The 12471-nt window shown below is 39.5% G+C and overlaps 2 protein-coding genes across 2 annotated transcripts in view; both read left to right on the top strand.

Annotated features, from left to right (window-relative positions):
• LOC139457043 (uncharacterized) overlaps window positions 1-12471 on the top strand; it is a 96004-nt gene that overhangs the window by 36697 nt on the left and 46836 nt on the right. The gene's annotated exons all lie outside the window — the stretch shown is intronic.
• Window positions 1-12471, top strand: part of LOC139457984 (uncharacterized) — a 38364-nt gene that overhangs the window by 124 nt on the left and 25769 nt on the right. Inside the window, exon 2 of the mRNA XM_071239313.1 lies at window positions 2359-2685. Within this exon, the coding sequence (XP_071095414.1) occupies window positions 2359-2685 (327 nt within the window). The remainder of the gene's footprint in view (window positions 1-2358; window positions 2686-12471) is intronic.

Genomic DNA, 12471 nt, shown 5'->3' with positions numbered 1-12471 from the left:
GTTTTACAAACCAGGAATCACATATTGTTATAAGTTTTGTTACAACATACAAAGCAAATATTCCGTATGCAATAATATTAATGCAACACCCTGTGCCTCAAATGAATTTCATTTTGTGTTGGTTCCAGTAAACCAACACGGTTTGAAAAGCATTTCTTAAGTAACTCTAACCTTAAATGTGTCCTTTCGACCTTCATCAGAACTGAATGGAGGAAATGCAATGTTCATTTTACGAGGAAGAGCGGTGGAAACTCATATTATCTCTGAGAGATTATCTGATCAGATACAGGTCTCTTCCCTCAAAACATTTATTATGGAAACTAGCACTTACTTTAGATATTGTATGATGTCCTCTCTGATTCCATTTTGAGCCCTGTTCCAAGTTCTACCAACCCTAATACGGTAATGTGCATCATTAAGTCCATCCTGTTTCCAAAATAGTTTAAGATAGGGTTTATATTCGCATTTGGGAATACACTTAGAACTTGCAAGCATAATGTTTTTACTTACATGGTCGCTGCATGTTTTAACAGGTACAGGCCGACAATATAGATCACAGTTGTGAACATAATTAATTATTATTATATTCACACCATTGTGATGACAGACATAGCCGTAAATACAGGTAAAGATGTTAAATAGATCTCTGATATCTTTGCGTAACCCCATCTGACCAGAGATATTGGCCCTTAACTCCCCGAATCAGCTTCATCTGATTTATTCAAAATCAGTTTGACCAAAATCTCCAAAATGGATAAATACTAAACATGGGATGTGATCTGATATGCTATGAGACTATGTATCTGCTTTACAGCATGGAGATCGGTAACATGTTATTTTTTTTATCAACGACGGTACCAGAATAAAGTAAGTCATACTCTTTGAAATGATATCCTTAGATGTACATGTATGACGTGGGGCATCAGTTGAGGTGTCGTTTTCTAAACTTTGATACGTTAACCTTGTCTTGATGTTTATTATGACCACTGTTATTTGTAGTAATGACGTGTGTTTATGTTGTTATAATGTGATTTCCATACTTAAAAGCAGAGGTGAACCCAGAAATCGGTTCACACAGAATTAAACTGTTGAATAAATGAATAACCAAACATATCTAGCAATGGTCAATAAATTATATTGAAACATACGGTTTTAGGTTTATGGTGAAAACGAACAATGTGGGAGGCTACGTAAGTAGTAACACTTGACAGTTTTACAAGTATAACAATGTTGCTGACAAATACTAAATATATACTGACGACAGTTTCCACTGAAATTACCTTTACATAACAACATATGTCAAAACATCTGCAAGTTGTGTACAAATACATATTTGATTATCTAGTTTTTTAAGGTTGTGAATTGTGAATTTACTGTGGAGTAAATATTAAGAAGGCAAGTTGACAACCTCAGCTGCCTGTGAGGCGCTAGAAGGTAACAGTCACTTGCTATATAATTCTTTATAGGCATATTGCGAAGTCAATTGTCAAAGCAGACGCATGTGCTACATGTGCATGTGCTTCAGTGTGGGGCAGGACCAAATCCTTAGAAACTCTCACGCTGCCGAACACGGTCGTCCATCGAAGAACTCTCCACAACTAACCTTGCATTACTCCATGTGATAAGTGACCTCTGCGTTGTACACAAGGTCAGATGTCACTGTACACGATCAGGTCACACAATGACACAAGGCTTGGTAGATAAACTATGATATACGAATCGCGGTATCAATGTGACAATACTATTTTTAGAAATTGGAACGTGTCCCGTTAGTTTGTAATAATCCCTTTTTTAACAATTTATATATTTTTCAACAACATCCATTCCCGAACAAAATCACTGTATCCTTTCAAAAATTGTAAAACATTTTCAATGTTGTCCAAATTCCATGCTGCTGCTGTTGTGATGAACAACAAATAAGGGTCAGACCATTTAAATAGTTATCCAAAATAGACAACAGGCTATTGAAAAAAATGCTTTAAAAAATTACATTATTGCAAGGTGTTATGCTTTGCATTCGGCGTTATGAGGCAAAATGTTGTTACAATTACATGAAAGGATCTCTGGAAATCAGTGATAACACCAAATATGCATGTCCTGCTTTACCGGTAGGACCAATCACTCTTACAATTTGCATTTTAATCACCTTATAAATGAAAACTATTGTACTACATTTTGTCTTTACCAAATATGATAACATTAAGTGTGATTAGTTCGTAATCATCCTGTCCAGTAATGCCATTGACGCTTGTAGAATCATGGACGAATGAGAAAGGCTTGAGATGGTACCTGACAGCCAACACAGCTTTTGGATAACCTGTATATTAAACTTGAATGTAGATTATTTTGTTTCAGCAGGTACATTTTCACTGACGAGCTCACCATTAACACCAACCGATGGAGACCTCTTCACCTTGACCTGTAGTTTCTGTGATAATTCGGTAGCAAACGTTGGGTGGCAGCAGAACAACAAACTTAAGGTCGCTACTCAAAAGACCAATAATTGTAGTGTACAGGCACTAAATGGGGATGACATCATCAGCCGCATCAATGTGAGTTGCAATGGCACGATCCACAGTATAGCATTTAAATTTAACTCCTCCACAGACAAAGGATCGGCGTGGCAGTGCGGGAAACTTGTTAACGATACGAAGATATACCCGAGAAGCGACAACTATACAATAGGTGGGTATGGTAAAATCACTGGTTTGTACATCCTTAGCAATGAAATAAATTGTCACAAATGTAATCACCAATGGCCATAAATCACTTTAGTAACGGAACTATGCAATAATATCCAAAAGACATGACATTGGAAAATAACCTGTATTCTGCATCAGGATTCACATACATGTATTACAAATCATTGGCTGAATAAATTTATGTATTTGGAACGTTGGTCTATTTCGGCTTCACTGGTTATGTAATGCAGTGCATATATTATGTGGGTTCACTTCCAATTGTCAGACATTCCATTTGTCAGACGACTCAATCGTCAGACAGACCAGTCAAAACTTAATGTGACCAGTGTAACTGCCTGGTCTTACCTACCAATTACTGAGCTGCTCGATACTGTGGGCAGATTGAACTACCCCAACTCATTGTGTGATACAGATTAACCAGATTATGATTGTGTTCGTAAGTTGCGTTTGATCTGTGAAGGGTTGTGGGAGTTTTATTAGTCAAGACTGGGAGTAGTTTTTTTCAATTATATAGACTATAGGAAACTCAGTGAAAAATAATAAAACATTTTAACCGTTGAGTTTGTTTTGCAATATTTTCATTATATACATTGTTAGATAGAATTAGAACATGTTATATACATTAGACTTCTCCGTAACCTGTGTATAATCTCACATGTACTATAAGTACCGTACTATATTACTTTGGAGAATTCACAACAAGCACTATGAAAAGGTATGCCCATCTTGCAATCAACCTGAATCCTTTGCTCCCTTGTTACTGGAATCTCAAGACCACGCCCCAGCCCGGGCTTGGTTAAAACAAGAATTGCAGTTAGATCCGCTATCTGTTGTAGCCAAGAGATGCAATATCGATGCCAAACTAATTCAATTTCTGAGAGATGCACAGCTATTCGAACATATATAAACACAGCAGCCATAGATAAAAATGAAATCATATCAATATACGAAAATAGAAATCATATCAACACAAAGAGAAAGTTTATGAATACTAAAGCTCGCAATAGATATGTGTACCCTACACAAACACATGAGTCCGAAAGAGGGACAGGTCAGCCGAAATTGCTAAGACAGAAGCACTTAAAGCAACAACAACACAAACTTTGAGGAATATATTGTCTTTTGTCATAATATAAAGAAATATATCTTGTAAAAAATCAAAATGTGTTATATCACACGCTTCAATGTATATTGTGTCTTTCTAATAATGTAATAATAGTATTTCTTATGTAAAATGATAACATTTCCGTCCGCTGTATGATAGGTTATAGTGAAATAGTGTTATATGTTCCACATCAAAGTCGAATAAATATGTGATTTCTGGTATGATTTGATGATTAAAAGTGCATAATAAACCTCCCCTGAAAATTCCTCAAAATGTCTGTTTTTTGGTCTGTTGCATTTTAATGAAAGGTAAACAGGTAACTATTACTTTAATAACCATCCTTGACTAATCCTGGTATAAACTGTCTGACAAATGGGACGTCTGACAATTGGGAGGTTCCCATATGTGAGCTACTGAAATGAATGGCTAGGTTTTCCAGCTAAAGTATGTACACAGAGATAAGCATTTGATTTACAGGTACGGAGGAAGATAACCAAACATCAAGTCCTGTCATGTCAACACAGTCATTATCAACAACGGTCCGATATATGGAGACTACATCGGATCCTGAGACAGTGACGCTAAAGAAAGGTAGTGCTCTTTCAAATGTGCATATTGTACTAAAAATATGTACAAGATAACATTGACAGTTCACATTAAGTGAGTGAGTGAGTGAGTATGGTTTTACGCCGCTTTCAGCAATATTCCAGCAATATCACGACAGGGAACACCAGAAATGGTCTTCACACATTGTGCCCATGCAGGGAATCGAACCAAGGTCTTCAGCGTGACGAGCGAACGCTTTAACCAATAGGCTACCCAAACGCCCCGTTTGCATTGAGAGCCGGAGTTTATGAAAGATGAAACATTATCATACCCATCACCAATATGCACACAATATTATACGATATATACGATGACATACGATCAATATTAGAAACTGCAAACAAATACAACGCTGTCGTTCCAGTGGTAAGATACACATTTAATAGATTAGAACACATAAAATACTCTGAATAGAGACGAGCGGACAGACATGACGCATTTGTTCATTTATTCATGCAGTAAGTAGTGTAATATTTGCTGTCAGCTGTTTATCACACACATTGGAGAACACATGCAATGGTCAGACGATAACAAGACATGTTAATCTGAATATTACAGGTACCATGTTATATGTATGTTCTAAGAAGTTATTCAACAAATCAGTGTTTGTTATGAAACGCCTGGCCCAGAAAATCAACTAAATGATACTCTGAGCAACGATCTATGCCGTCGGTGTACAAGTATATGCTAAACTCCAAGTCGCCGAACCTGCACAGCCGATCCATGTGGTTGCCTCTTACGACCAGCATAGTTAAAATTAGCTGGGGACCCATTCTTACTCGGAATCCCCAAGGGGTAAAACCAGTGTGTGTCATCGCAACGTTACGCGCCATAGCTGTGACTGTGATCCTAGATGGTAGGACTTGAACCTTAGATTCTTTCCCTCTTTGTTATGTGTTTAGTAGCACCGTACGCGTACACGTGGATTTCATCGAAACGTCTACAACCTGAGACTTTCCGCGTAACACCTTATAACCAACATTCTCTCACTTCTCCATACACTGCACACATGTTATGCTCGCAACCTGACAAACTATTCCGTATATATCAGGGACTAATCAACTATGATACTATTTTTCAGTGAGTCTTTTATTTAACTGTCTCTCACATCTCCACACATCGCACACATAATACAATCTCTCACCCTTGACAAGCTGTTCTGTATAAATCATGGACTAATCATGAAATTATGTTTCAGCATTTACAGATGAACATCTCTACATCATGGTTGGGGCCGTAGGTGGAGCTGTTCTGCTTACCGTCGTTGTCGCGGGCGTCGTGTGTATCAGACGGAGAAGAAAAGCTGCCCGTATGTATTTGTGTTGCGATTTAGGATAATTCTAGATGAAACTTAGACATTGAATTATGTACAATAAATTGAACAAGCTTTAAAAGACAGTTTGACCATTGCAATAGTCGTCAACTTCCGCATTAATGTGTATCCAATGATTGTCAGAGTTGATTCAGGTTAGGATGAAATGTTTGATAGCGGCAGAGGATATTAAGAGTTCCTTAAATGATGAAAACCTTTTCTTCCAGATAAACAAAATGATATGAAAGAAGAAAGAAATAATAAAGCGTAAGTATAACTGTTGTCCAAGACAGAACGCACAGAAACATATTTGCACACACACACACACACACACACACACACACACTCAGGCAACACAAGCACGCAAAACAAACACACATTCTCATGGAAGCACACAAACACAAACCAAATGTGTACTTTTTGACGTTTGTTGAAAATTATTTCAGTCTTAGGTCTTCCATATAAGTTATTGCTCTTCTCGTTCCAGCTCACCAGTTTATCAAAACACGACAGGCAACAACACAGGTATGCTTTTCAATTGATCATAATTCGAATAACACGGTATTAGAATAAGAACTGATTTTTGAAGCATACTGTAGCTGTACTGTATGTTGTAACTGTTTAACAGGCCCTTATTCTAACCCACGGTTCAATGGCTATTGACGCACTTGTGCCACACACGCAATCCTCGATGCTTATTAAACAGCTGGTACATACTGAGGGGTATAACGGTCCCATGACATCTCGCAAATCAACCTGAGCGACAGTTACCCTTGTCACATCCTATTTACGTGCCGTATTTCCGTGTTTTCTCATTGTGTATGTTTCAGTGGGAAATGACTTGTATGAAGGGTCATGTGATGTCCAACCAATGAACGCAGCTGAGAATCAGGAGGATGACTTAATGTTGTCAGGTAACTGCATGTTAGGATGTATCTCTAAATGTTACAAGAATCAGAAGATAGTGTGATCTGAACTCTACACTGATCGCTCTGCTGTATGTGTACATAAATGGATATGTTTTCTTGGCTAATGATATTTGCACTATTCATTTAAACATCATACTGTTTCACCAGATGGATACGCGAGTGTGGACATGCCAGTGACGAACACGTGCACACCACGGGAGGAGGTTCCATCTGGTGACGTCAACTTAGAGAACCTGTACGCTAAACCTGACAAAAGCAAACATACAGAAGTTCAACATGGTGAGGCACATCCGTAATGTATGTGCTTGTAGTTCGTCTGATAATTTAATGTCGAAGTGTAGATCTGATTCTCTCGATCTATTTTACTCCTTTTTTTCTATGTTAAACATAATGTAGTCATAAATGAAGCTATATGTAGTAAGATCCGGCTTAAAATTGGTCCTCAGCACCCCATGCTTGTCGTAAGAGGCGGCTAACGGTTTCGGGTGATCAGAGTCGTTGACTTGGTTGATCCATGTCATGGTATCCCACTTGCGTGGGTCGATGCTCATGAGGTCAAGCACTGGATTGACTGCTCTAGACTCGGCTATTTGCAGACCGCCATCATATAGCTGGAATAGTGCGGCGTTTAATAACAAACAAACAAAAATGTATGATGCAAGTTAAATACCCAATGTGTGAACGTCAGTTTCAGACATATACGCTGTAGTACAGAAACCCAAGAAAAAGAAAGAAAAGGACTGAACTGCCTCCATTCAACCCAAGATGTTGTCACGTAGTCCATGAAGGCGGGGATCTTAGGTCCTGCAAGGCTGTCGGGAATCGTTTCCAGCAGGCCAGTTCTTCAACCTTGTTTAGTCTGTCTTCACGGGTTGAAAAACGTGCAATACATCCGACGACAGCACTACTCATTGTGTACGCTTCTGCGACGAAATCTATACCCGTCACAGTACTGTTGCTGTCCGCCTCTCACACTCTCTATCAAAGTCAGTCTCACTTGCACATTTGCCATTTTGGTGATATAATTGTCGTTGTTTCTTTAAGTGTTTAAGAGTTCGCCTTCTGCCTTAGCAATTTCGGCTGACCTGTCCCTCTTTGGGACTCATGTGTGTGAGTAGGGTACACATGTCTAGTTTGGTATTCATATAATTTCTGTTTTTGTATTGACATGATTTCTATTTTCGTATGTTGATATAATTTCATTTTTATCTTTGGCTGCTCCGTTTATATACGTTGGAGTAGCTGTCCATCTCTCAGAAATAGAGTTAGTTAGGCCTTCGCTATTGCATCTTTTGGCTTCGGGAGATCTATGACAGATAGCGGATCCAATTGCAGATGATTGCTATATTATTGTCGATGATAAGACTTACATAGCATGCATTTTGACACTGCTATGACTATGATTGCCACATTATGTTGCACTGTAAATAGTTTATGTCTTATATATAGAACTATTTTTTATTGATAAATTTGATGTTGATATGCTTTTATTGTTTCTCGGAGCAGATCTTCATGACTTAAATGATGCAATGAATTAAAATACTTGGGAATACATCATACTGTCTTTTTGCTACATGTCCTTTATATGGAATATAACGAAACACTTGTCGTATATCTACTGGACACATAAAAACCCCACTGCTCACAAATTGTACATTGTAAAATGATATTCCTGAACACTGTATCACATGCTTTCATTGTATATACTCTCGTAAAATAAAAAAAAAACATATTGTAAATAATGTATGATTTTCGGATTGAACTAAAGAAAATAAAGAAATTCATTTATTCATTATGGCTATCATTTGTACTCTATGGCATTGGACCTGATCAAGCAGAGCTATCCAAAAAGTATATGTTTCACGCTGTGACTACTGGTAATGATTACAATCACACGTTTCTCAATTGTTGTATTACTCTACTTTTCAGCAACGACAAATGATTGTGTTTCTTACTACAAACGATTTGTCACGACCTATATTGGTAGCACGGCACCGTAATTGGTCCCTCGGCTGAACTAAATCTAAATTGACATGAATTAAAAGGAATCAATGGAGGTACTAGTTGCGCTATTTAACGTGACTATCTCTCTATGAAACACATGCTGGTGGTAGTCCCAACCCTTTGGTTTATGTAGAAAACGGTATCAGCCGAAAGGTCGCGACCACATAAATGCCTTGTCGTTTGTTAGTGAGTGAGTGAGTTGGGTTTAACGCCGCTTTGAACAGTATTACAGTTTTATCACGGCGTGTCAGCTTAATGTGGGAGGAAAGCCACGAAGTGATGCAGGTCTCAGACGGTTTCCACTGCGGTGAAACCCACGAGCACGGGTATGGTGCATAAATGGGGCAAGCCGGGATTCGAACCCACAATCATAGGTTTCTGGCGTGCCCAAGGGACGCAACTATGCACAGCGAATCGCGGCGCCTTCAACGACTGGGCCACCCGTGCCCCCTTGTCTGTTTTGAACAATCGCCAAATACAGTAGTTAAATCTCAACACAGTAACCTTGAGCATGTTCTTTATATGCGTCAATTCTCTAGAGCCATAAAGTGAAGCTCGTTTTCATATCTATAATTCTGTGCAATTGTATATTAACCATTTGGTTCAGTTATATTTTGTATCAAAGTAGTATCTAAAACTACCTATCAGCCCATGCCAACGGTGCTGTGCAGAAGTTCAATATGGGAGTATGAGGATAATACTGGCATAGATAATATGTTAATGTGTCAATGCTGGGTGGTATCAAGTAACGAAAACCAAATATGAAACACAGTTAAATTTTTTTATTGTTGTAATGAATGTCTTCCCTATTAATACAGGATGTAGATTACATCAAACATGATAGAAATCCATAACATGTTGGTGTTTGACGACAGGTTCGCATGGGCTGGCAATGAAAGTTATCACACTCTATTAACTTCAGAACAACAAAGTGAGTCACTTGATATTTCTCCAGAAATATTCAACTTCCTTGTTGGACAAGTTGCGCATTTACGTCAGACATAACTGTACGTCCATGCGGTAATTCCCGTTCAACTTGACAGGGCACATTGTCGTGTTGTCAAGGAGCATACCGCGCACCGTCAACTTGAGCTTTTTGCCACAACGTTGTTGACAACCACGCAACGCTCTAATAAGTCCACAACAATGAAAAACTGTATATTTTTATGTAGAACAAAAGTGATGATTCACTTCACAGTGATTGTGGGACAATTAATGCAGAGCTTGGGGGTATTTACAAGGGAGGCTCACTAGAATATAATACTGTCGATAGGCGTTGGGTTTCGTGGGTGTGAGACTTCCGAATTTATACTGAACCGCAAAAGAAACGTCACCCCAAGTAACATTGCATGAAAAGTTGTCATTTTAATATCTGGGTATTTTTTGGCAAAGATTCTTAATTTAACATTACCTTGTCCGGAAAAAAAATATTTGATGATGAATAAACAAAGCAGATGACAATAAAACCGATCGCCCAAACGCATCACGGCAACGGCCATGGTAATCTGATGCACGTGAGTTCCGTGCAAAATGAAATGCAGTTCCTTTCCCCGATTTCTTGCCCTATAAAAATCCACCAGATCGGATAACATTCATTCGTTATCGAATTGCTACCACATGCCGAGATTGACAAGAAATCAGCGACACCAAGCCCTTGGACGATTGCAAGGTGGACAAACAGCCAGACAAGTAGCCAATGCATTTTAAGTCAACGTAAGGACCATATACAGGCTCCAGCAACGGTACCAGGCCACCAACACTACAGATAACCGACCACGTAGTGGAAGACCAAGGTCACCACCCTACGTTAGGATCGTCAGATTGTGCGACAGCATCTTCAAGATCGTTTTGTTACTGCTGCGGAAACTGCTCGACAGACCATGGGGACACACCAGCGACACATCAGTGCGGACACCGTGCGTCGACGATTGACGAGCAGACACCTCCACTGTCACAGGCCACACAGAGGACCCATTCTGACACCACGTCATCGCCGGGACCGTCTTCAGTGGGCAACACAGCACCAACATTGGTGCCACCATCAGTGGAGAAGAGTCCTCTTCTCAGACAAGAGCCGTTACTATATCACAACAGCAGATGGCAGAGAGAGAGAGAGTCTGGCGATGACGTGGGGAACGTTATTCGGATGCTTGTGTTGTTGAGAGAGAGACGCGTGGGGTGGTCCGAGCATCATGGTGTTGTGTGGAATTGGTCTTGCACAGAGGGTCAGCCCTGTGGTCTTCCATCGGTCCAGGGAGAGGCAATGGTGTTACAGCAGCTCTGTACATTGATCAAGTCTTGAGACCACACGCCATACCTCATTTGGCACGTCGCCGCAACCACGAGTTCAAGCATGATAACGCCCGTGTCCACACTGGGAGAGCAACAAGAGACTTCCTCCAGGAGAATGGCATCAAACCCATGCAGTGGCCTGCCCTCAGTCCCCATTTGAATCCCGTTGAGCACCCGTGGAACGAGATTCAAGGACGGCTGAATGACGTCTGACAAAGGCCGACAACTGCAGCTGAACTGCGTCAGGCGTTCCTCAGTGTGTGGCCTCAAGTGCCTATGGCCTTCATCAACCGCCTCATTCATTCCATGTATCGACGTTGCACGGCAGTCATCAATGCACATGGCGGACACACGATATACTGACTTGTGATGCCATTTTCTCAGAGACTAGTGTTGTGTTTCACTTTAAGAACATTTGACACTTTAATTTCAACCTTGATGAACTGTTTTGACAAGTTTCATCTTTTTATTATGACTCAAAGTATGTTCACAGTGTTTGGACAAATAAGGTTTCTCATATATCTATCCATAGTGACGTTTCTTTTGCGGTTCACTATATATTCGTCAAATCTGTCTACCAGGTGGAACCTTCTAATCAGAATTACCAATCAACAACAGCAATAGTTAACTCTGTATTCTACTCTTGTCATGGCGACACTGAGCTCAAATTAGATCCATATTCATGCCCATATTTTTTATACGAGAGCGTCAATGTATAGAAGTGTGTATTGTTTTACGCCGCAGTCAGAGAAACATCCGAATCTGGACCAGACGGATCAGTGGTCGATGTGATGAGCATCATGGCGACCGATTATACCCCGGGATATGACAGCATATTAATGTAACATATACAAGCTGCACTCCATATAATATCCCAATAAAAACCGAAAATCTGCCAACAGTTCATACTAAACTATATAATCAAATGTATCGTTCTCGTTTCACTGATTCAGAAGGAAAATAGTAAACATCAAAATCACTAAATCAACACACACACACAAACTTATCGCCCTTGTTCATCGACTGTATCACGCAAGCACAATACCTGGGTACACTTCCTTCTTCCTGAAAACACAAAGGATAAATCGATACGTAGTTCAAATGTGTAAAGGGATTCAGCATCTGTAATCAGTGTCACGGTGCTGAACATACGATTATTACACTGGTGAAGTTTAAGGATATATTAACACTGAGCAATAACCAAAATTAAAGCATTAAGGCTTCACGTAAACATATACAAGGTTGTCCTCACACACCCTGAAATACGTCTAACAGACAAATAGTCATGAATTGACAAACCAGATAGTAATCTACAGTATGAAATCTTAACAAGGGATAAATCAACACGACGCCAGCCTAATTGTCTTGTGTCCAGCACGGGGTATACGAACCTCATCTTTTTTTTGTCAGAGTATACGTCACATAAACCTTTTATAGGTGAGATGCAAAAGGGTCGGATGTCGGAGTAGAGGCTATTTTGTATTTTTTAGCAAACTTTAATCCGATGTTACGAATTTTTAT

Source organism: Haliotis cracherodii, unplaced genomic scaffold, assembly GCF_022045235.1.
Source record: "Haliotis cracherodii isolate W230 unplaced genomic scaffold, xgHalCrac1.p SCAF_12, whole genome shotgun sequence".
In the NCBI taxonomy this organism is placed as follows: Eukaryota; Metazoa; Mollusca; class Gastropoda; order Lepetellida; family Haliotidae; genus Haliotis; species Haliotis cracherodii.
This window is presented reverse-complemented; position numbering and strand designations above follow the sequence as displayed.